General features: G+C 44.1%; 1 protein-coding gene across 3 annotated transcripts in view; it reads left to right on the plus strand.

Annotated features, from left to right (window-relative positions):
- The window catches only part of LOC140185111 (cadherin-22-like), a 1,010,842-nt gene that overhangs the window by 189,856 nt on the left and 794,510 nt on the right, over positions 1-26,476 (plus strand). For all 3 annotated transcript variants that reach the window (XM_072238393.1, XM_072238399.1, XM_072238408.1), the window contains exon 2: positions 10,642-11,037. In XM_072238393.1, coding sequence (XP_072094494.1) covers positions 10,801-11,037 — 237 coding nt within the window. In that variant the 5' untranslated portion in view covers positions 10,642-10,800. The remainder of the gene's footprint in view (positions 1-10,641; positions 11,038-26,476) is intronic.

Consider the following 26,476-nt stretch of genomic DNA (forward strand, 5'->3'; position numbering starts at 1 on the left):
ATTCATATGTGCACTGCTGAACCCGTGGTTGTGACAGGGCCCCTCCTCCCTAGGTGCAGCCCCTGAGGCACCACAGATCTATGTCCGCTGGAAGTCCTGGATGAGCGCTTTGTGCAAGATGTCCTTTGCTGGGATCCAAGTACGAGGGGTGATTGATAAGTTCGTGGCCTATGGTAGAAGGATTCAATTTTAGAAAACCTAGCACATTTATTTATCAACATAGTCCCCTCCTACATGTACACACTTAGTCTAGCAGCTGTCGAGCATACGGATCCCTTCTTTGTACAAGTCCACAGCAGGGGCGATTGATAAGTTTGTGGCCTAAGGTAGAAGGGGATGAGTTATTAACTTCAAACTTTCTGAATAATCACTCAAAGAGTTGAACTGCATGTGCATGTAACGAGAGCTGTATAACTCATCTCCTTCTACCTTAGGCCACAAACTTATCAATCACCCCTGCTGTGGACCACTTTCTGGAGGTCCAAGACGCCAACTTCTACAAAGAAGGGATCCGTATGCTCCATGACCACTGGACTAAGTGTGTGAAAATAGGAGGGGACTATGTTGAAAAATAAATGTGCTAGGTTTTCTAAAAATGACTCCTTCTACCTTCGGCCACAAACTTATCAATCACCCCTCATATGTTCTTCTGGGCCATACCCTTCCCAGTCCACAAGGTACTGGACCTTACCATGTACCCAGCGAGATGCCAGCAGGTGCTGCACAGTATAGACCAGGGAACCATCTACCAAGCAGAGAGGAAGGGTAGATGGGATGATTGGGGACAAGGGAGAAGTTGTAACCAGCTTGAGCTGGGGAACATAGAATACTGGATGGATCTTCAGTGATGCTGATAGATACAATCTATACAACACCTTGTTGACAGCCTTTTCTATTACAAACAATCCCACATAGCGCAATGCCAATTTCTGGCTCTCGACTTTCAAGTGAAGACCCCTTGATGCCAATTAGACCTCCTCTTCTGACTTGAATGACCCGACCTGTTGATGGAACTGATCAGCCTGACAAGGCATGTTGTTTCTGGGTGTGGAGCAGAGAAGCCCTGGCTCATCTCCAATGTGCTTGTGGCACTGGATCAGCTGTTAAACAGCAGGAAGTTCTTCATCTATCTCCCGTTCAGGGAAGAATGGGGGGTGGAATCCCTCCTCACATTCAAAGGGAGACATACCCGTGGAAGATGACTGGAGGTTATTGTGGGTGATCCCTGCCCAAACCAATTGGGAGCTCCAGGACGTGGGGTTGGAAGAGGCAAGACAGTGCAGGGTTGTCTCCAGCTCCTGGTTAACTGGTTTACTCTCTCAGTCTGGCCATTGGTTGGGGGGTGGAAACCAGATGAGAGGCTGGCTGTGGCTCCTACAAGGGAGCAGAAAGCCTTCTAAAAGCGGGAAGTGAACAGTGGTCCACGATCAGACACTGCGTCTTGAGGAAATCCATGGCGCCTGAACACGTGTTGAACAATGAGTGCGGCAGTCTCAAGAGCCTGCGGGAGCTTGGGAATGGCAATGAAGTGGGCAGTCTTGGAAAAATTGATTCACAATGACCAAAATGCTGGTGTTTCTATTAGACAGGGCAGCCCAGTAATGAAATCTGTCTTCCACTCCTCCCTTTCTCTTATGCAAAGGCGATTGTAAGCATTGCGCAGATCAACTTTGGAAAACATGGTTGTTCGCTGGGATGTTCAAACGCAGACTCCAGCAGGGGAAGAGAGTAGCGGCTCTTCATAGTGATGCTGTTCAGGGGCCAATAATCGACGCAGAGACGGAGCCTGCCATCTCTCTTGCTGACGAAAAAGAAGCTGGCAAGGTTGATGGACGGATAAAACCCATGGCCAATGCCTCCTGGATGATACCCTCCATGGCCACCGTTTCAGGATGAGAGGGAAAAGAGCCAGCCCCCGGTAGGACTAGTGCCAGGCAGGAGTTCGATGTCGCAGTCGTATGGCCGGTGTGGGAGCGGGGTGGTGACCTACCTTTTGCTGAAAACCTCAAGGAGATCCGCATATTCAGCTAGAATCCCAGACAGGTCCACATCTTCAGAGGATGTGAACACAGGAGGGGATTCATGGAATGGAGCTTGAGCTGCACCCAAATACGTAGACAGGCATGCTGGTCCCCACTCTTGGAGTGCTTTCAGAGACAAATCAATTCATGGGTTAAAGCCAGAGTAACCGGGGGGACCAAGTTCCAGTGGCATTTCAGGCGAATCAACCAGATAGAAAGAGAGTTCTTCATGATGGTTGCCTTTGAGTACAAGTTGGAGGGGTTGGGTGGAAAGGTGGATCTGGCCAGTACCCAGAGGTTGACCATCCAGTGCCTTGACGTTGATCTTTTCTCTTCATTCCTGAGTCTGAACTCCCCATCTTTGAGTTAAAGAGATGTCCATGAGATTCCCAGCTGCACCGGAGTCGATAAACGTCTTAAGTTCATGGGTCCAAAACCGCCACAACAAGGAAACCATGAGCATTACACAATTAGGGGAAGCTGACAGAAGACAGAACTGACCCGTCAGAACACCCCTCCCTGCTGACGGATATTCTCTTTTACTGGATGCTTGGAACATGTGGCCCGGAAGTGTCCTGGATCACCACAATAGAGGCAGGAATCTGTTCTCCTGTGCCGATCTTGTTCCACCTGAGACAGGCGCATGCACCTTACTTGCATAGGCTCCTCCGTGGGCTGGGTGCTGGGTGGTGAGGGAGGGGGAGAGGACGAGGAACGACAGTGATCAGATGAGGGAGGGGCAGAGGACAAGGAAAGACAGTGATCAGATGACGTGTAGGAAGTTTGAAACTTTCCTTCCCTGAGCTACTCAGTTACAATAGACAATAGGTGCAGGAGTAGGCCATTCAGACCTTCGAGCCAGCACTACCATTCACTGTGATCATGGTTGGTCATCCACAATCAGTACCTTTTTCCTGCCTTCTCTCCATATCCCTTCACTCCGCTATCTTTAAGAGCCCTATCTAACTCTTTTTTGATAGAATCCAGAGAATTAGCCTCCACTGCCTTCTGAGGCAGAGCATTTCACAGGACCACAACACTCTGTGGAAAAAGTCTTTCCTCAACTCCGTTCTAAATTGTCTACTCCTTATTCTTACACTGTGGCTTCTGGTTCTGGACTCCCCCAACATCGGGAACATGTTTCCTGCCTCTAGCGTGTCCAATCCCTTAATAATCTTATATGTTTCATTTAGATCCCCTCTCATCCTTCTAAATTCCAGTGTATACAACCCCAGTCGCTCCAATCATTTAACATATGACAGTCCCGCCATCCCGGGAATTAACCTCATGAACCTACGCTGTACTCCCTCAATAGCTAGAATATCCTTCCTCAAATTTGGAGACCAAAACTGTACACAATATTCCAGGTGTGGTCTCACCAGGGCCCTGTACAACTGCAAAAGGACCTCTTTGCTCCCATACTCAATTCCCCTTGTTATGAAGGGCAGCATGCCATTAGCTTTCTTCACTGCCTGCTGTACCTGCATGCTTACTTTCAGTGACTGATGAACAAGGACACCTAGATCTCGTTGTACTTCCCCTTTTCCTAACTTGACACCATTCAGATAGTAATCTGCCTTCCTGTTCTTGCCACCAAAGTGGATAACCTCACATTTATCTACATTAAACTGCATTTGCCATGCATCTGCCCACTCACCCAGTCGTCAACTCAAATAGCCAGATTAATCAGGTCATCCAGACTACCTTGCTTGTCCCGGACAGGAATATCATGCTGAAACCCTGTGTTCAGTCCACGCTGGAAGGCAGTGATGAGGGATCTCTCATTCCAACCTGTCTCTACTGCAAACGTGCGGAATTTGACTGCATAGGCTCTCACCGTTCCTCTGCCTTGGCGTAAATCCAAGAGTCAGTACAAATCCCGTAGGGGTGGTAAAAAAAATCCTTCGTAATTCTGCCACAACATTTTGGAATGACTGGGCTGCAGGGTATCTTTGCTCCCATAAAGTGTTGAACAGGCTGAGTGGAGGTCCATCTGGAAGATTGACCATGTATTCCAGTTTTTGCGCCTCATCACCAAAATGACCAGTCTGGGCTTGGAATGTCAACTTGCATTGGGTAATAAAATTCCTGCAGCCATCCAAATAACCAGAATATTTGCCTAGTGATGGAATAATTGGTTCCTGTGAGTCTGTGAGGGTCCGAAGGTGGGAGTCAGTTCTGGTCCGGGCGCGGGAGCGGGAACATTAGTAGCAGAGATTGTTGGGGCAGCAGAAAAGGAAGACCTGCGAGATGCTGGGAGTGGGACTGTCACGGCCAGAGGCTGCTGAATTGTGTTGACAAGAATGTTAACGGCTGTCAGCTGATGCTGGCTGTTTACAGCGAGCTTGTGGACAGTAGCCATGAAAGCGGAAATTGCAGACTCCTGAGTCCGATTGTCTGGTGAGTTGTTCAATCTTTGCAGATAGGAATGAAACCTGTTCCTCCAGATGAGACTGGGCTTGTTGGTACGAGATTGTCTGCCTCATTGCTTCCGTAACTTCACTGAGAACAGATTCAATTACCCTGTAGTTCATCTCGTATCTGACCAATGAATCTCAGGGCCAAGGTCAGCTGCTGCCTCTCTGCTGGGTGTATCTTTGTGTGGTTGAGACTTGCTGCCACTACATTCGGATATGACCCAAGTGCAGAGCAAGGGACCTTGAAACAGGTCGATAGTTCACAGACGTTAATGCGTACAGAGTTATAGAGAAAAGAAAACAATAAGTGCTAGGGCAAACAAGGCTGTTAAATCTCAGATGGAAAATGAAGCCTATACTGCAGCTGAAAGGAAAAACTAAATATAAAACGAAAACCACTAGTCTTCGGAGTCAGTTGACTCGACAGTTCAATTTCTCAGGCAAGGCCGAATGCAAGCAGGCAGTGAAACATTGCTGGGCCTTTCTCAAGCCTTGACAAACACTGCAATGAAAAGAATAGAGTTAAATACCATCACAATGAAATAAAAATTAGCTGACACGTGCATATTCACAAGTGTAATTGCCGTATCTATTGTGCTGCCGAATCCATTGTTGTGACAGACAGTTTGCTTCTAGAAATGGAGACAGAGAGATCAGGACAGAGGAGGAACATGTTGGAGATAGATCAAATGAACTTAAGAGCAAGGTGGAAGTTAGAGGCGATGTTGATGAAATTAAGGAGCTCAGCATGGGTGCATGAAGCAACACCATGATGGTTATCAATGTAGCGGAGGAAGAGTTGGAGAGTATTACCGGGGAAGGCTTGGAACATGGAATGTTCTACATAGCCAACAAAGAGGCAGGCATAGCTGAGGCCTGTGTGGGTGCCCATGGTTACCTCCCAAGTTTGGAGAAATTGAGAGGAGCCTAAGGAAAATTGTTGAGGGTGAGTATCAGTTCTGCCATAGGGAAGAGTGTGGCTGTGGAGGGAAATTTCTTGGTTCTTTTGTCAAGAAAGAAGCGAAGAGCTTTGAGGCCTTGTTGATGGTGGATAGAAGCCTAGGGACTGAACATCCATGGTGAAAGTAAGGCAGTCAGAGCCAGGTAATTAAAACCTACTGAGGAAATTGAAGGTATGAGATGTATCATGGATTAGGTGGGAAGGAACTGAACCAAGGGAGACAGAATGGAATCGAGGTATGAGGACACAAGTTCAGTGGGACAGGCACAGGTAGAGACGATAGGTCTACCTGTGCAGTCCAGTTTATGGATCTTGGGTAGGAGGCAGAAGCGAGTGGTGCGGGGTCGGGGGACAAAGGGGTACGGGAATTTGGTAGCAATGGATGGGAGTTCTCCAGAGCTGATGAGGTCAGTAGTGGTGTTGGAGACAGTTTTCTGATGGTCCGGAGTGGGGTCCCCTTTAAGGGGTAGGTATGAGGAGGTGTCTGAGAGTTGCCACTGGGCCTCAGCAAGGTGGAGGTCAGTGCACCACAGTACAACAGCACCCACTTTGATACTAGATACAGCCCAGCCCATCAAAGATAAAGCTATAAGGAGCACTGTCGCAGGAAATCAGCATCCATCATGAAGGACCATGCCATCCAGGCCATGCCCTCTTCTCACTGCTGTTATTAGAAAGGAGGCACAGGAGCTTTAGGCCCCACACCATCAGTTATTATCCTTCAAGCATCAGGCGACTGAACAACGGTAGATAACTCCATCACGCCGACACTGAATTGATTCCACAACCTATGGACGCACTTTCAAGAATTCTACAACTCATGGTCTCAATATTATTTATTACTTATTTAGCTACTATTATTACTTTGTTCATCTTTTGTATTTGGACAATTTGTTGTCTTTTGCAGATTGATGGTTTGTCCATCTCTGTTAGTGTGGATTCTATTGCGTTTCTTTGTATTTGCTGTGAATGCCTGCAAGAAAATGAATCTCAGTATATGGTGACATATACTTTATGAGCTTTGAAAATAAATTTACTTTCAGCTTTGATCTTTGTAAACTGCTTCCCTCTCACTTTTCTTCTCTTCTCCATTTCTTTTACAGACACCACAGCCTCCATCACCCAGTTTCTTTCCCTCCTCCACCCATTCAATTGCTCATAATCCCACTGGATCCCCACCCTCACTATTCCCATTTGACCACCCCAGCTCCCTTAGTTGATTTCATGTTGCACCTTCCTCTCCTACCAGATTCCCTTTTCTTAGCACTCTGTTGCCTCTGTCACTCTCACTCTCCACTCCCCCTTCTGCCAGACACTCATCTGAATTCACAGATTGCTTGCCATTTCTTGCTCCACCCCTTTCCCTCCACCTCTTTAACCATCTCAAAAAATCAACTGTCCACTTCCCTGCAGAGTGCTGCTTGACCGGCTGAGTTTCTCCAGCATCTGCAGATCCACAACCCATTTCTAGTTCCTACACAATCCAAAAGGACTGACTATGCCAAGTGTTGGCACGTGGCCAAGTGGTCAAGGCATTGGTCTAGTGATCTGAAGGTTGCTAGTTCGAGCCTCAGCTGAGGCAGCGTGTTGTGTCCTTGAGCAAGGCACTTAACCACACATTGCTCTGCGACGACACCGGTGCCAAGCTGTATCGACCCTCGTGCCCTTCCCTTGGACAACATCGGTGGCGTGGAGAGGGGAGACTTGCAGCATGGGCAACTGCCGGTCTTCCATACAACCTAGCCCAGGCCTGCACCCCGGAAGCTTTCCAAGGCGCAAATCCATGGCCTCACGAGACTAACGGATGCTATAGACTATGCTTTTCATCCTCCTGCTTGTAGGGATTGGCTGAATTCAGTTCCTCTTCCCAGTTTGTTTTGATAGACCAGCCATCAGTGACCAGTGGCCATTTGTTAATCAGCTCAGGAATCCTAACTGAAAGTAATCATTGTGAGAGCCAATAACTTAAATATTCTAATTCATGAACCATAGTTTGTGAACATAACTGACACTTCTTTAAGATTATTATCACTTATCACAAGTTCTCACAATCTAAGTACAATTAAACACTGGCTGTGTAATAAATTTTCAGCTACATTGTACAAAATGTAAATGTAAGGAAATTGACAGCCTGTATCCTTAGTTTTAAGTTACTACCAGTGTATACTGGACTGTCTTGTAATATTGGAGAGATTGGTGAAGTCAGATGACTACAAGACTACATGAAGTGGAGGTCTAACATTAGTTGGAGAACATCTTTGTTCCAGCAATATTATTTAACGGAAATAATGTGAAATACTCAAAGCCACAACACATTATGTAATTATTCTATGATTAGAAATTCAAACAATTTGGATGTTGAAGGCGGAATTGATAAAGGTGGTTGCCATGAAAATGTGATCAAAGAGTAAGGGCACAATTTTGTAATTAAGAAATTGTAAAGGAAATCAAGTAGATTTTTTTTCAGCCAGCGAATGAAGGAAGGTGAACCACCGAATGTAATCACTGAATTAAAGTTAAAAGAGATCGTACCAATGCAAGAAATCTTGAGCAACACACACAAAAGGCAAGAGGAGATCAACAGTTCAGGCAGCATCTATGGAGGGAAATAAATTGTTGATGTTTCAGGCTGAAACCCTTCATCAAAACTGGAAAGGAAGGGGACAGAAGCTAGAATAAGAAATTGGGAGGAAAAGAAGAAGTACAAGCTAGCAGGCGATACTTGAGGCTAGATGAGGGGAAGTGGGTGGGCACGTGGCCAAGTGATTAAGGGATTTGACTAGCAATCTGAAGGTTGTGAGTTCGAGCCCCAGCTGAGGCAGCTTAACCTCACAGTGCTCTGTGATGACACTGGTGCCAAGGCCCTTGCCCTTCCCTTGGACAACATCGGTGTCGTGGAGAGGGGAGACTTGCAGATGGGTAACTGCCGGTCTTCCATACAACCTTGCCCAGGCCTGCGCTCTGGAGAGTGAAGACTTTCCAGGCACAGATCCATGGTCTCGCAAGACTAACCGATGCTCTTGGGTGGGTGGGGAGGGCTGATGAATTAGGAAACTGGGAGGGGATAGGTGGAAGAGATAAAGGGCTAAAGAAAAATGGATCTAATAGGAGAGATCTGTAGATCATGGTTCTGAATGTAAATTTGACAGGCCTGAATGACATGGTCGGAAACCAAATATAAAAGGCTCAATTCCACTGATTTATTCTATTTCTAAAGTGTCATGAATAAATCATTCAATGCAACTAAAGCCGTGCATTGAAGCAGAGCTACATTTCAGACACAAAACATAGTGATTATGCATGATTGAACTCATGTGGGCTATTAATTAGCTAAAGGTCTTCCCTCTACAATCTCCTGCCATTGTGAACAGTGGACATGATAGAGTCACAAAGTCATCGTTGTACAGCATAGAAACAAGCTGTTCAGTTTAACTGGTCCACGCTGACCCAGAATCCCATCTCAGCTCATCCCATTTGCTTGCATTTGATCCACTTCCCTCTAAGCTATTCCTATCCATGTACCTGTCTAATGACCTTCTACATGTTGCTAATCTACCTGTCTCAACTACTCCTGACAGCTCATTGCATATACTGACCGGTTTTTGGGTGAGAAAGTTGCCTCCTCCGATTAAATCTCCCTCTTCTCACCTTTAAGCTGTATCCTTTGGTTTGAGATTCCCCAACCCTGGGAAAGAAACTGGATGCATTCACTCTATGACATTATACACTTCTGTATGGTCAGCCCTCATGCTCCTATATTCCAATGGAAAATAGTCTGAACCTGCTCAACCTGTCTCCATAACTCAGTACCTCAAGTCCCTGTGACATCCTCATAAATCTCCTCTGCACTCTTTCCAATATCTTTTGCCTGGTAGCCTGACCAAAACTGAACACAATATTCCAAATGTGGCCTCACCATTATCTTGTACAACTGCAACAGAACATCCCAAATTCTGCACTCAATGCCCTGACTGGAAAAGCCAGCATGCGAAAGGCCTTCTTCATCACCCTATCTACATATGGTGCCACTTCCAGGGAACCACGTACTGGCACACCTCCACCCTTCAGTTCCGCAGCTCTCCCCAGGATCCTATCCTTCATTGTGAAACTCCAAATCTCATTGTCTCGCAACAATACCACGCTTACCAGAAGTAAATTCCATTTGTCATTCCTCAGTGCAGTTACCCAACTGATCAAGATCCCTTTATAGATCCGAATAACCATAGTCCTTAGCAACAAAACCACTTATTTTAGCATCATCTACAAACTCATTAAACATGCCTTGTATTTTCTCATTCAAGACATTGTGGTAGATGAGAAATAGCAATGGGCCTAGCACTGACACCTTCAGAAAATCGTTTGTCATAGCGGTGACCGCATAGGATATTGGGCATCAGAATGGTGATGGGCTGGAGATAGTAGATGATCGGGATAGGAGAGCAAGGATGGAAGGAGAGGTTATGGCATGTCAGGATATGGAAGTGTTTAACTGTGGAAATGATTGGGCTTGGAAGGATGCTGCATTGAAATTTAGTATATAAGGAGATGAAAAGTGTCAGCTGACATAGGAAGTATTGTTGGAGTCGTGAGGACTGGAGAACAAAGGAACCTAGGAGTAAAAGTACATGGTTCCCTCAAAGTGGCGTGTGTATATATACGAATAAGGTGCTGAAGAAGGCCTCTTGCATGCTGGCTTTTGTCCATCAGGGCATGAAATGTAGAGATTGAGATGCTAGATTGCAGTTGTACAAGATAATGATAGGCCACATTTGGCATTTCGTGTTCAATTTTGGGTTTTGCTGCATTGGCTCTGATAAGGTTGAGTCCTTTAAGAAATGCCATTGTCATCCCATCTTCTCTAACTAGGGCCTGCTTCAGTGCCTGTCTGTCCCCAAGAGCATACATACCTTTACACATGCTGTGTTGAAAGGAGGACTGTACATTGTGCTCTCTGTGCAGAGGTGACATATGCACAGAGAACCCAGACCTAATTTCAGAAGGTGCAACACCACTCCACAAGGTTAGGTTTTCACAATATTCCCTCATCTTATGAATTCAAACATTGTAGCACACAGAGCTATTATGGTCTACTTTAGAAGAAAAACAAGGGTATTTTTAAAAGCACCTACCACAATCTCAGGATGCACTGGAATGCATGACAATTAATTTGCACTCAAGAAATGATGTCCCTGTTACGGGTCAAAGTATTGCATCTCATTATTAATATCTTGCTTTTTTGTAGGTACTTGGGTTTTATCTGTGGAGCCAAAGCTTCAGAAATGAAACCGTCACTCAGATTCAGCATCTGACAGCGTGAAGGATTAATGAGACAGTCGAGGATCGATGCATTGAAGGGCACAGTAAACAGGCTCCACCTTACCTGAACTTAACCTGTGCGAAAATGTGGCCAGGTAACATGGTCAGCCACACCACTCTGTGGCTCACGTCAGTGGCTTTGTGCATGCTGGGTCACTGTGGGACAAATTCGACCCAGAACAGATCGCAGCATCCAGACTGGAAAACAGACCATTCTGAAGCAAGCTTGGTAGCTCACCGTCGTATCAGGCGTGGCTGGGTCTGGAATCAGTTCTTCATTGTGGAGGAGTACACTGGAACTGAGCCACTCTATGTTGGAAAGGTGAGGTTAAACTATTGAGATAATTTTGTCAGGGAACGGAATTATTTTGCTGATAACAGGCTGGTTAATGCTAACCTCACTGAGTTTTCTGCAATCTTCTCTCTTTATATGAACTTCTGTAACTGCATGTGTCCAAACAATCAAGACATTATCTAGTGATAGTGAAATGTTCTGCAAACTGAGCAGCACTGTCTGTTAGTTTGCTAATGATTACCAAGGGCATCATTTTTCCAATCAGCTACTGCCTTTCTCATGGAGAAAAAGTTATTCTTGCCTTCTGAAGCTGCTGAGATAATACAAGGTCTGAGCTTGAGTCAGTACATGGGTTGATGGTGTGTTTTAACTTCACCTCTCTGGCTGAAACTGGTAGAATGGGAAATATTGCTGGTTTAGATTCTTTTTTTTTCACTCTTATTGTGAGCAGTGAGGTGTGATTTTGAGTGGGCTGCAACAGGTGCCTTCTAGCTCATCCCTCTGGGATTACACAGAACCAGACCCCACTCCCTCCACGATCAATATGTATGTCATTGGGCCCCAAACTGCTCTGCAGATCTCCATGCATTAATCTTAACTAGTGTCACCAGGTCAAAGTTAGGTCTGGGTAGTAGCCGGCCAGAGAACTGTCTTTTCAGCTGGAGCTGCTTTTGGTCCCATTTTTCATGAATTTCCTGATATTTAAGTATCAGGTAGAAACATTGTTCATGAATAATATTGTTGATACTCATCCCTCTCACTCTCTCCTTCCCATCTCATTCTCTCTCTCTTACCATTCTTCCTACCTCTTTCCAATTCTTTCTTTTTCCCTTCCTGCTATCTCTTTCCTTCCTCCTTTACTCCAACTTTCTGCATTCTTCCATCTTCCATCCATCCATCCATAAAGTAATAAGACCTTGGAATATAGGAGCAGAATGAGACAAACTGGCTCCATTGAGCCTGCTCTACCATTCGATCTTGGCTGATTTATTTTCCCTCTCACACTCATTCTCCTACCTTCTCCCCGTAGGTGTCGTGACACACCCAATATCCCTCTTCCTCCTCTCTTTGATCTATCCTCCTTCTCTCTCTCTCTATCTTTTCAGTCTTCAATTAATCAATACTACTGGCCTGATACCTTCATCCAGGATTTTGCAGAGGGCATTTTGCAACCACGTGAATTTCCAAATCAATTTAAGCTTATTTTGTTGTAACCATCCCAATGAAACTTTTTGGGAAACATTGGGAAGCTACCACAGTGAGCTAGGATGAGGCCCACCTACACTATCGACAGATGACTAAGCTGTGTTCTCAAATAAACCCACAGGGATAAAGTAATCATACTATTCTGTCAGAATCACATTTATTATCATTGGTTTACTGTATATATCATGAAAATTGTTGTTTTACAGCAGCAATACAGTGAAAAGGCATAAAATCACTGAAAATTACAAAATAAATAAATAGTGGAAAAGGGAATAATGAGTTTATGTTTATGGGTTTGTGGACCATTCATAGCTCTAATTGTGGCGTGGAAGAAGCCATTCCTAAATCTCTGGGTGTGGGTCTTCAGCCTCTTGTGCCTTCTACCTGATGGTAGTAATGAGAAGAAGGGGTGTCCTGGATTGTGTGGTCCTTAGTGAGGGGTGTCATCTTCTTGGAGGCAGTACCTCTTGAAGATTGTCTCGATGGAGGGGAGGATTGTGCCCAAGATGGATCTGACAAGTTTACAACTCACTGAAATCCTGTGCATTGGAGCTCCATACCAGACTGTAATGCAGTTCGAACCACATTGTTACTAGGGTGACTTTAACTAGCTGCCATTAATGATCTAAATTTGCTCTAAATCTCACTAGTAAGTTTCAGTACAATGGAATACATTGACTAGCAGGAGCAATCTTAGGATATTCAATCGGCTGGTAGTCATTGAACTACTAAAGTCTAGGTTGGAGCCCATTCATAGATGACTTTGATCAGAATTTTCTGGATATTAAGCAGTAACTCTTGAATTTGATATGTCCTGATATTAATGGATTGCTCAAAGACATGAAAATAATGTGATTTGAAGATTATATCAAATTCCTACATTTTAAAACATCCTTCCCTTCCCTTTCAATAAAATTAGAATCCTGTATTGAATTTTTTTTATTTGGTTCCAGACACTAGAAGGTTGATCTCTGATAGCACACCTGAGCAGCTTGAGGCCATTATGGAGCCCCAGTGGAGGAAAGGGAAGAGATATAAGGGAGGAAAGTCATCTTTCTTTTTGTTGGTCTCAGAGATGTTAATTGTTGCTCAGCAGTACACATTACACCACTACAGATTTGAATTGACTTTATTCCTTACATCCTTCACATACATGAGGAGTAAAAATCTTTACATAACATCTTTGTCAAAATGTGCAATGTGCAATCATAGTCATTTATAATAAATAGAACAGCTAATGTAACATAGAAAAACACTAAAATCAGCGTGAGTTAATCAGTCTGATGGCCTGGTGGAAAAAGCTGTCCCGGAGCCTGTTGGTCCTGGCTTTTATGCTGCGGTCCCATTTCGCAGATGGTAGCAGCTGGAGTAGATTGTGGTTGGGATGACTCGGGTGCCCAATGATCCTTCGGGCCCTATTTTCACACCTGTCTTTGTAAATGTCCTGAATCATGTCTCTGATTATCATATTCTTCTTTGCATGTGAAGTAAAAATATAATTTTCAATGTGCAAATAATTTAACCTATTTTTTTCTAATTTGTTCTCAACAATATCTACTACGTCGACTCAGGCCTAGGGGGCTGGCGTCGGGCACGATGACGGACTCTCCACTTCTCCCTCTCCCTCATCAGTGTGTTCAGTTCATCTAGATTAGCCGCACCGCTGTCTTCTAGGAGCATGTTGACCATAGTCTTGTGAGGGCGCCCAGGGTTCATCCGTGCTTGGGCTCCCATATGATGACTAGGTTGGCAGGTAGCTCGAGGTGGCCTAGAGAGTGCCCCGCTAGTTGCAGTCTTTTCACCTCGATTTTAGTGGAGAGCATCGGCAGGTTGTTATAGAGCTCAACGTTCGTCATGTGCTGTTGCCAACTCAGATCAAGAGCCATCCGGAGCATTCGTGTATAGCAACCATCTAGAGAGTTTCGTATCGTCTTGGTGAGTGTCCACGTCTCGCATACGTACGTGAGAATGGACTCTATGAATGTTGTGAAAATCCTCTTTTTAAGCCCCCAGGTCAGGTTCGACTTCCAGATTTCCTTCATGTCATTCATAGCCCTCCACGCCAGCGCCTTCCGTATCTTTATGTCCTTCTCTGAACTCATCATTCCTGACCCGAGGTACTTGTAGTCAAAGACTTTCTTAATGGTATCATTCTCTGCGGTCTTGAGAGTACCTTCGTCGCGGTTAAACGCCATGTACTCTGTCTTTTTAGCACTTAGGTGAAGTCCAACCTTATTGCATTCAATTTCCACTTTTGTCGGTTGCTGCTGTGCTTCCTCCATCTGGTCAGAGAGCAGGACTATGTCATCTGCAAAATTGAGATCTGTGAGTGTAACTGGTCTGACCCTTTTGGTTCGCCCTGGTTTTATGGTAAAACCAAGCTTTTCATGATCTTTGGTAGCTTGACGTAGAGCATAATCAAGGACGATTATAAAGGTGTAGGGTGCCAGAGCGTCTCCTTGCAGCACACCAGCTAGAAGTTCGAAAACTGCTGTTTCTCCGTCTGGTGATACAACTTTCACATGATTTTGGTATAGCTGGACTCTATTGCTCTCAGTAGACGGTCTGGCACGCCATAGGCTTTCAGGATCTTCAGCATTTTACCTCGGTGAATGAAGTCAAAAGCTTTGCGAAAATCGATATAAGTAAGCACGGCTGGTAGGTTGTTCTAATTGACTTCCTCGATGATCCTACGGAGATAAGTATTTGCATTACTGTTGTGAGCTTCTGCCGAAAACCATTCTGATTGAATCTTAGCTTAGGGCCAATGGCGGTGCAAATCCTGTTCAAGATCATCCAATTGTACAGCTTTGCTAAGATGCAGGTCAAGCTGATACCGCGGTAGTTATCTGCCTTTGTGAGGGATCCAGACTTGGGGACTGAGATAATGTTTGAGAGTGACCACTGTTCTGGTTTGTCACCTTTCATCAATGCTGTATCACATATGTCCAGCAAGATGATCATGAATATCAGTTCCTCCCAATATTACACAAAATTAAAAAAATTACACACTTGAAAAAAACTGACTCTCTTATTTTTGTATCTTTATATTCCCTCATGGCTTTCTAACCATTGTGTCTATCTCTACTGCTCCACAATTCCTCTATTCAGTGTATTGATTGCTGCCAGATTCACAAGTCATCATTTCTCCTCACCTTCTATGAAGACTCTGACCTTATCAGCAAAACATGTCATTCACTGGCTGAAACTTGATTTGTAGGTGATTCGGGTGTATTCTGGAATTAGAGAGATTTATGTGAGAATATCTGATAATGTAACCACTCTTCTAAGTTTTTAAGCTGCAGTGTTGATTCTAACCATTTATTCTCCTGCCAGCCATGTCTAGCTTTCATCTCCAGTGGATTTTCATGCAATAGATTTACTAATTAACAAGTTCATTAGAGGTCCATCTTGCTCATGAGATAGGTACTTCCTGCTGTGAACTGAATAAGTTTGGTAATTACTAAATTGTTTGCTGTGTTAATTCTGAAACATATTTGTATCTAATAATATACAACTTATATAAAATTATTAGACATCATATGATGCAATCTTTAATTCATATATGTGATTTGAAGCTGACATAATAATCACATGAATACCCTGACTGTTTCAGAAACAACAGGCACAAAAAATGCTGGTGAACGCAGCAGGCCAGGCAGCATCTATAGGAAGAGGTACAGTCGACATTTCGGGAAGGGTCCCAGCCCGAAACGTCGACTGTACCTCTTCCTATAGATGCTGCCTGGCCTGCTGCGTTCACCAGCATTTTTTGTGTGTGGTGCTTGAATTTCTAGCATCTGCAGATTCCCTCGTGTCTTGTTTCTGAAACAATTCACTCTTCCACTCTTGTCTTAATCCTGTAATTCTTATCCTTCCTCTTTTGTTAACCAATTATTCACAATTATCTAACCAAACAAATAGTTCTGAATTGTGTACCTTCCTGCTTTAACTTCATCAGGGTTGACTGCAGAAATAGAAGCAGAAGAGTCCATCAGTACCAAGGATGATCACTGTTTACTTTTCTGTCTGATCCTCCTATACACTGTGGTATTTAAAGGGCTCAGGCAACACACATCAAAGTTGCTGGTGAACGGAGCAGGCCAGGCAGCATCTCTCGGAAGAGGTGCAGTCGACGTTTCAGGCTGAGACCCTTCGTCAGGACTAACTGAAGGAAGAGTTCGTAAGAGATTTGAAAGTGGGAGGGGGAGGGGGAGAGGGAGATCCAGAATGATAGGAGAAGACAGGAGGGGGAGGGATGGAGCCAAGAGCTGGACAGGTGATTGGCAAAGGGGATATGAGAGGATCATGGGATAGGAGGTCTGGGGAGAAAGACAAGGGGGGGGGAAACTCAGAGGATGGGCAAGGGGTATAGTCAGAGGGACAGAGGGAGAAAAAGGAGAATGAGAGAAAGAATGTGTGTATAAAAATAAATAACGGATGGGGTACGAGGAGGAGGTGGGGCATTAGCGGAAGTTAGAGAAGTCAATGTTCATGCCATCAGGTTGGAGGCTACCCAGACAGAATATAAGGTGTTGTTCTTCCAACCTGAGTGTGGCTTCATCTTTACAGTAGAGGAGGCCATGGATAGACATGTCAGAATGGGAATGGGATGTGGAATTAAAATGTGTGGCCACTGGGAGATCCTGCTTTCTCTGGTGGACAGATATCCCCTTTGCCAATCACCTGTCCAGCTCTTGGCTCCATCCCTCCCCGTCCTGTCTTCTCCTATCATTTTGGATCTCCCCCTCACCCTCCCACTTTCAAATCTCTTACGAACTCTTCCTTCAGTTAGTCCTGACGAAGGGTCTCGGCCTGAAACGTCGACTGTACCTCTTCCTAGAGATGCTGCCTCGCCTGCTGCGTTCACCAGCAACTTTGATGTGTGTTGCTTGAATTTCCAGCATCTGCAGAATTCGAGTTGTTTGCGATTTAAAAGGCTCTCTGTTTTAGTCTTTGATACATTCATGACTGGGAGTCTACCTTACTGGGACTAGGAATTCAAAATTAACTCAATTTCTTCATTAAAATAAATGTTATCTCTGTGCATTATAATCAATCTCCTATTCTGAGACCTTATTCACTAATTCTTAACAGTCCATTCTGAGGTAACAACTTCTCAACATTTACCCCGTCAAACCCTTTCAGAATGTTATATTTAGATAAAGTTAAAGATTAGTTTTGTTTGTATTATGGTGTACCAAAAACAGCCAACGTCCATTGGACAGCTGACAACCAATACCAGGCTGACTTTCACTAGTTGGTCTCTGTTCCGAAAATGTTTCGAATGTTCTTGGGTAATCCATTTATATAATCCTGAATGGGATGTACAGTGGAGTTTCGAGATTATTGTAGTTGTGTGGTTTTACTGATGCAACACACACAAAATGCTGGAGGAACTCAGCAGGCCAGGCAGCGTTTATGGAAAAGAGTACAGTTGATGTTTTGAGCCGAAGCCCTTCAGCAGGAAACATTGACTGTTCTTTTTTCCACAGGTGCTGCCTGGCCTGCTGAGTTCCTCCAGCATTTTGGATGTGTTGCTTGGATTTCCAGCATCTGCAGATTCTCCCTTGTTTGTGATTTTACTGACTAAAGGTTTATTTCGCGTTCCAGCTTTGTTTTAGCTCCTGGCTTCAGGTCTCGTCAGTAGTTATAAGTGAGCAAACACAGCAGATTGGTGATGAGCTGCTAGATTATATCAACATGACATTTCAGCAGAAGGCTTATGTGGAATTCTACAACAGCAGCAAGTTCAAGCTGAAATGGCCCAGCTGAAGTTAATCGAAACCCTGACCTGCAGGTTATCAGTGAGTCCAACAACGTTGATGTCGAACACTGAACAGAACTCATGCGTGTCAGTTGTTAAGTCCATTACCAATTTCAAGTTTGATGCTGTTATTGGGAGATATGTTTGAATCATGGTTCAAATGATACAAAGATATATTCCAGATCAAGTTCACCAGAAAAAGCAACCCGTAGAAGATGTGTGCTTCGCTCCGAAAATTGGGTACTGCTGAATATGAGTGTTATTTCAACTTCATTCTGCCAAAGAACCCAGTGACCTATCATTTGACAAAACTGTCTGACAGCTAAGAAGCATTGTTGGAAAGCAGTCATCTCTCTTCAGTGGTCACTACTATTGCCGAAAGCTCATTAAGTACTACGCTGATGACTTCATTGCATATGCAAGGGTCATCAATTGTGAATATGAGAAGTTCAAGCTGGGTAACATGACTGAATCACTGTTTAAGTGGCTGAATTTTAGTTATGGATTCAGGCACCTGGAAATGCAGACATTCACAAATGGATCCTGGCCAGAATGGAGCAAGACCTTGATATGACTCAACAAGCTACCGCTCAAGAATGCCTGTGTTTGATCATCCCGAAACACAACACCAACCTGACCAAGCAGCACTATGTCAAATGCAGTTTCCAATGGCACAGACATTATTATTCATCTGATCTCCTAGTGGACAAACACAGCTTGTTGAAACTGTAGTGCACAGCATTACCAAAGAAACTAGCAATACAAGAGACACATTTACAGCAAATGCCAATGCCATGGCCACAAAGATGGCTTTTGCCATTTTTTTGCCATCGTCCAGGTCAGTGAAACATAAGGGCAAGTAGTTTCAAAAGCCATCAAAATCTACTTGGAGTTTAACAGTTACATTCAAAGTTGACTTCGCCCCAAGGAGATGATACATCAACATATTTTTCAGCAATCAGTTGGCTAAGCTAAAACTTGATAGCACATCAGACATCACTGTTATCACCAAACGCACATCGTAGGCACTTGGGTCCCCACCAGTCAACTCAACTCATCTCTCCACTTACTATGCATTGGGTGGAACCCTCCAGCTGACAGGCAAACTCAAAGTTCAAAGCAAATTTATTATCAACTACATATATGTCACAAACCTGAGATCCATTTTCTTGCAGGCATACTCAATAAATCCATAATAGAATAATAACCATAATAGAATCAACGAAAGAGCACACCAATGTGGATGTTCAATCACAGAGCAAAAGACAAAAAAAAACTGCAAATACAAAAAAAAAGAAATAATAAAAAATAAATGAACGATAAATATCAAGAACATGAGAAAAAGAGTCCTCGAAAGTGAGTCTATTGGCTGTGGAAACAATTCAGTGATGGGGCAAGTGAAGTTATCCCCTCTGGTTCAAGGTTGAAGAGTAATAGCTGGTTGTGAACCCAGTGGTGTGAGTCATGAGGCTCCTGTAACTTCAGCAGTGACCTGAGTGATGAGGGGTCCTCGATGAAGGATGCTGTCTTCCTGTGATATTGCTTCATGTAGATGTGCTCAATGGTGGGGAAAGCTTCACCTGTGATGGACTGAGAGGTATCCATTACTTTTTGTAGGATTTTCCAATCAAGGGCATTGGTGTTTCCATACCAGGTTGTGATGCAGCCAGTCAATATACTCTGCATCACACATGGTGGAGAGTACTATACTGCATGGTGAGGCCGAACAGCAACCAAGTTAATAGTGTGTGTTACCTAACAGACCAGCCGGATCTGACTGTCCTTGGCATTGACTTGATGGATATGCTTGATCTCTGGAGCATTCCTCTGAATCAGGTCTGTATGAAGACATTGGCGGTTCAAATCATATCAGTCGATGCCATGCAGCCATCAGTATGCAGACCATACAACAACAACTGCAACAGCACTATGCAGCAGTGTTTCAAGAAGATTCAGGTTGCTGCACCAAACTCTAAGCAGAAATCCATCTCCATCCAGATGCAAAGCTAGTCATCTACTCTAAACAAAACAGTACCACACGCAGCCTTACCAGTTGATCCAGACCGACTGCAGCAAGCTGGTGTGACTAACTGCTCACGTTGGGCAGCTCCAATAGTCATTATCAAGAAAGCCAACAGGACAGTGAGGTTGTGTACAGACTTCTCAGCTGGCCTCAATGCAGCTAGCTGTGAAGACACACCAATACCCATTACCGGTACCGACAGAAATCTTTGCAAAATTGAACAGTGGTCGTTACTTTGCGAAGTTGGGCTTGACTGAAGCCTACGTTCAGGCAGAAGTGGCAGAAAAGTCATAGGAGCATTCCATCTTTACAACACATAATGGATTGTTTTCCTTCTGCTGTCTGCCTTTTGGGGCAAGGGTGGTTTCTTCAATTTTCCGACAGCTTATGGACAGCATCCTGAGTGGTACTGGTGGTGTTGCTTCTTACCTCAAAGACATTATTGTCATTGGCACAGATCAGACAAAACTATGGATGCATCCAAATATGGGTGGGAGCTGTCTATCCCATATCATTCCTGATCATTCTGAAAAAGCTGTCATGCATGCAGTCAGTTTACTGACTGCAGCTGAAAGGAACGATGGACAAATTGAGAAGGAAGCCTTGGGAATCATCTTTACAATAAGGAAATTACACAAGAAGATCATGGCAGATGCTTCACTCTCCTTATTGATCACAAACCACTGCTGTCCTTCTTCAGGTCTAAGAAAGGCATCCAGGTGTATACAGCTAAACATCTGCAAAGGTGGGCAATAATTTTGAAATCAAGTACAAATCAACCCAAGAACTTAGTCAGGCAGAAGCCCTCTCCAGACTTATAAATCAGCAGATTACTGAAAACAAAGCAGTCATGGCTATGATTTCAATTGATTATAAAGTTCACCAGGTTGTATCAGATGCTGCTGAAGGAGTTCCAGACATGGTTGACAAGAGCAGAAATGGCTTCAGATCCTTTTCTTCAGCATATCACCAGGTACCTCATTGATGGATGGCCAGTCAAAGGTGAGAAAGATTTCATCCCCTTCTATCAACATCATAGAGTACATCACTCTCAAATGTGAAGTCGTGCTTAATGTTTTGAGACAGAATAATGATTCCACAAACACCTTGACCAAAAGTACTGTAACAATTCCACTGTAGTCATCAGGACTTCAATCGAATGAAAGCCCAAGCAAGAATCATTGTGTACTGGCTGGGCACAGATGAAGATATCACATCCGTCTGCAAGCAGTGTACTCAGTGCTCTACGGCAGCAAAGAATCCAAGTAGAGCCAATTCTCAACCATGGTCTCAGGTTACCAGACCTTGGAGTCAAGTACATATTGACTTTGTTACCCAATCAACAGGTGTACCTGCCTTGTCCTGTTTGACACCTATTTCAAATGGCCTGAAATATTTTCTGTGATGTCAACAATAACAGGGGCTACTATTCAAATGCTGCTGTAAATTTTCAGCATGCTGGGATACTAGAAACACTTGTTTCTGATAATGGCCCTGTCAGGTCACAGCAGTTTGCTGTATTCTGCCAGAACAGTGGAATTATCCACATCTGCACAACCCTATATTATCCACAGTCCAATAGCCAAGCAGAGAGATTTGGGGATACCTTCAAATGGTCACTTCTGAAATCAGGAGCGGATGGAGCATTGTCCGAGGCTCTCAAAACATTTCTGCTGACATACAGTTTACATCACATCCAAGGTTCAAGGGGATGTTTCCAGCTGAAGCGCTTTTGTGAAGAAAACTGCGCACAGTGTTGGATGCAATGCTGCCACAGCGTCCAAGATCCTAGACTGCAGATGGGCAGGTACCCAAAGGCAACACATGGACCTTAATTGACAGGTGAAGTCATTCAAGCCTGGAGCTACAGTTTGGGTCACACAGCATCACAATGGGCAAGATCCCGGCTACCAAGTAAGACTGTCAAACAAATGGGGGAAGCGCTCTACAAAGTTATCACAGATGGATATTGCTGGCATGTTACAGCAACCAGTTGTGGGCATGTACTCCCGAGGGCAGATTATCCATCACACTGCTGCATCTTCATCTCCTCCTTGAAGGCTTCAATTTACCCCAACCGAACCAACTAGCATTGCCAGCACAGCTGTAAGCTTCATTGCATAAGAAAGTGAAAAGCTGCAGCCACTACAAAGGGCGGATTGCTAGTCTAACCCAGTCTAATCCAAATCAATACTTGGCTCAAATCCTGCAGGTCGTCACTTTCAAGATAGAGGTGTTACAGCAAGCTGAAACAACCAACACCTATTGGCCAGCTGACAACCAATCCCAGGCTGACTTTCACTGATTGGTCATTGTTCCTATAAGTGTCTTGAATGTACTTGGGTAAATCATTTAAGTAGTCGTGCTTAGGGATGTACAATAGAGTTTTGAGTTTTTTATAGTTGCATGGTTTTACTAAATAAAGTTTTATTTTGAGTTCTGGCTTAGATCTATCTTCTGGCTTTGGGTGTTATCAGTAGTTATAGGTATAAAACCATCAGTAGTTATAGGACCAAAACAACAATTGGTCACATGTACGTACATCAAAGCAACACTGAAATGCATTGTTTTATGTCAATGACCAACGCTGTTCATAGATTGTGCTGGGGGAGCCCATGAGTGTCGCTACCCTTCCAGTACCAATACAGTATGCCCACAACACACTAATCCTAACCCACACATCTTTGGAATGTGAGAGGAAATTGGAGCAGCTGGGGTAAACCCACAAAGTCCTTACTGATGGTGGCCGGATCCCAAATCACTTGCTCTGTAATAGCATCCATCTGAACGGTACACTACTATGCCCTCTTGATTCCCATACATAACCTCAGATAAAGACTGACTGCATTCGCATATGGGGCAGTATATAATTCAGATGAATTCTCACTTTCCTAAACTCAAGAGGAGTATAGATCAGATGAATGCACCCAGACTTTATCCGAGGTTATGTGAATCAAGAACTAGAGGGCATAGTGCTAAGGCAAAAGGGGAGAGGTTTAATAGGCATCTGAGGGGCAACTTTTAATCCAGAGGATTGTCAATTCATGGATGAAGGTGCCAGAGGAAGTGGTTAAAACAGGTATCTTAATACCGTTTAGGATACATTTGAATAGGTACATGGATAGGGTGGGTTAGAAAGTTATGGGCCAAATGTTGACAAGTTGGATAAGCATTGATATGGCATCTTGGTCTGTATGGACCAGTTCAGGCAAATGGCCTGTTTGCATGCTGTACAAAGGCTGATTTATACTTGTGTGTACTAGCTTACGCCATAGCCTATGCAAGTGGGCTACGCCGTTGTGAGCATTTATACTTGTGCGTGGGTGTATCTGCGTCGCTCTGCAATTCACTGCCAAAATGTTAGTTGGCGGTAGGGTTTCTATACCACTGTGTTGAGTTTCTTTGTGTTGAAACTCAACACAAAGAAACTCAAACTTCAAACAATGGCGACTGAAACTGAAGGAGGGTGAATTTTCTGTATGTACATTGTTATCACTTAACATAATCGAGAATTTTTGAGCCAAAGTCGATGTGTCAAAAAAAATCGGCACGTCACGCACGCTTACACACCTGCCCGCACAAGGCTTCATGGTCATGGTAGTCTTTCTCGGGGTAAACAAGTTTAAAGCGAGCGCCTTTTTTCGTAAAAACGAAAATCCTCTTTTGGTTAACAAAAACAGGTACTAATGTAGGTCTTTCGTAAAAGAAACCTCCGTAATTTCGGAGGTCTGTAAAGCTTTATGGAAAGCATTGCAGCCAGAGTTCCATCCCTGCCCTTCAGTTGCCCAATGGGAAGCTATTGCAGCGTAGGAGGAAATGTGATGCTACCAAGCGGACCAATCACAGTTGTTTCGGTCTGCATTGCCGCGATGCATAGTTATATTTTGGGAGAGGTGCACGTTAGGCTACAGCGTATGGTTTGCGTAGAGTACAGCATAGGGTTCACGGCTATGCCATACCTACGGCGTACATTTGACACAGAAGTATAAATCAGCCTTAACTCTGCAGTTCTTTGACTATTATTCTAGTAAACATAGGACAATCATTTTCAAGGAAAACACCTTTTTTCAGTCATCAGGGAATCAAGGTAAATTGGCAAATTGGCATTGGTTTATCAGCAAATTACTTTATTACTGTCAGATGTACCAAAGTACAGTAAAAAAAAACTTGGCTTGTGTGCCATTGGTACAGAACAATTCATTACAACAGTGCATTGAGGTAGTACACGGCAGAAGAAAATGTGTTACAGCAAAAGGAAAGTGTTTTGCAGGTAGATGTTTTCGGACATGATGAGGCAGATTGAGAGGTCAATAATCCATCTTACTATACAAGAGTCCATTCAATAGTCTTATAACAGCAGGATAGAAGTTGTTTACAAGCCTAGGGTGTGTGCTTTTATATCTTCTACCTAATAGGAGGGGGAGAAGACAAAATATCTGCAGTGGATACAGTATTTGATTATGTTGGCTGTTTTACCAAGTCAGCAAGAAGTGTAGACAAAGTCAAAGGAGGAGAGGGTGGTTTCCATTTGCTCAACAGTGTCCTTAACTATCTAAGTTATTTTCTGCTGTCCTGGGCAGAGCAGTTGCCATACAAAGCTATGATACATCTGGAAAGGATGCTTTCTCTGGTGCATTGATAACAATTAGTGAGAGTCACTGCGGACATGTCAAATCCTTTAGCTACCAGTGAATGTAGGTTTCATGGCTGTGGTATCTAGGACAGGCTATTGATGATGTTCATTCCAAGGAACTTGAGCCTCTCAACCCTTTTGATCTCAGCACTGCTGATGTAGACAGGAGCATGTGCACTACCCTACTGCTCTTTTCTTTTGCTGTCTAGCCACCATGTCACCAGGCTCTCTATTTCCTTGCTGTACTCTGGTTCATTGTTATTTGAGATACAGCCCCCTGTGATGGTATTATCTGCAAATTTTGAGATAGAGTTGGAGCAGGATCTGGCCCTGCAGCTGTGAGTGTGTAGGCAGCACAGCAGGCGGCTGACGATCCAGTCCTATGGGGCATTAGTGTTGAGAATAATCGTGGCAGGAGTATAGTTGTCTTGTCAAGAAATCAAGGATCCCTTTTCAAAGCATAGTTTTGGAGTTTGGAGATGAGTTGGCTTATTATTCTCGTACTGAAAGTGGGGCTGTAGTCAATAAATAATAGTTTAATGTAGTTGTACTATACTTACAGTCCAGATGCATCAGTGTTGAGTGTAGTGTCAGGAAGTTGGCATCTGCCATACTCCTGTCTCATTGTTAAGTAAATTGCAGTTGGCTGTATAGACAATAGGTGCAGAAGTAGACCATTCGGACTTTCGAGCCTGCACCGCCATTCTGAGATCATGGCTGATCATCTACTATCAATACCCGGTTCCTGCCTTGTCCCCATAACCCTTGATTCCCCTATCCATAAGATACCTATCTAGCTCCTTCTTGAAAGCATCCAGAGAATTGGCCTCTACTGCCTTCTGAGGCAGCGCGTTCCACACCTCCACAACTCTCTGGGAGAAGAAGTTTCTCCTCAACTCTGTCCTAAATGACCTATCCCTTATTCTTAAACCATGCCCTCGGGTACTGGACTCTCCCAGCATCTGGAACATATTTCCTGCCTCTATCTTGTCCAATCCCTTAATAATCTTATATGTCTCAATCAGATCCCCCCTTAATCTCCTTAATTCCAGCGTATACAAGCCCAGTCTCTCTAACCTCTCTGCGTAAGACAGTCCGGACATCCCAGGAATTAACCTAGTGTACCTACGCTGCACCTCCTCCACAGCCAGGATGTCCTTCCTTAACCCTGGAGACCAAAACTGCACACAATACTCCAGGTGTGTTCCCACCAGGGCCCTGTACAAATGCAAAAGGATTTCCTTGCTCTTGTACTCAATTCTCTTTGTAACAAAGGCCAACATTCCATTAGCCTTCTTCACTGCCTGCTGCACTTGCTCATTCACCTTCAGAGACTGATGAACAAGTACTCCTAGATCTCTTTGTATTTCTCCCTTACCTAACTCCACAGCGTTCAGATAATAATCTGCCTTCCTGTTCTTGCTCCCAAAGTGAATAACCTCACACTTATTCACATTAAACGCAATCTGCCAAGTTTCTGCCCACTCACCCAGCCTATCCAAGTCACCTTGAATTCTCCTAACATCCTCATCACATGTCACACTGCCACCCAGCTTAGTATCATCAGCAAACTTGCTGATGTTATTCACAATGCCTTCCTCTAAATCATTGACGTAAATTGTAAACAGCTGTGGTCCCAATACCGAGCCCTATGGCACCCCACTAATCACCACCTGCCACTCCGAGAAACACCCATTCACTGCTACCCTTTGCTTTCTATCTGCCAACCAGTTTTCTATCCATGTCAATACCCTCCCCCCAATGCCATGAGCTCTGATTTTACCCACCAATCTCCTATGTGGTACCTTATCAAATGCCTTCTGAAAGTCCATGTATA

Source organism: Mobula birostris, chromosome 2 (genome assembly GCF_030028105.1).
Source record: "Mobula birostris isolate sMobBir1 chromosome 2, sMobBir1.hap1, whole genome shotgun sequence".
NCBI lineage: Eukaryota > Metazoa > Chordata > Chondrichthyes > Myliobatiformes > Myliobatidae > Mobula > Mobula birostris.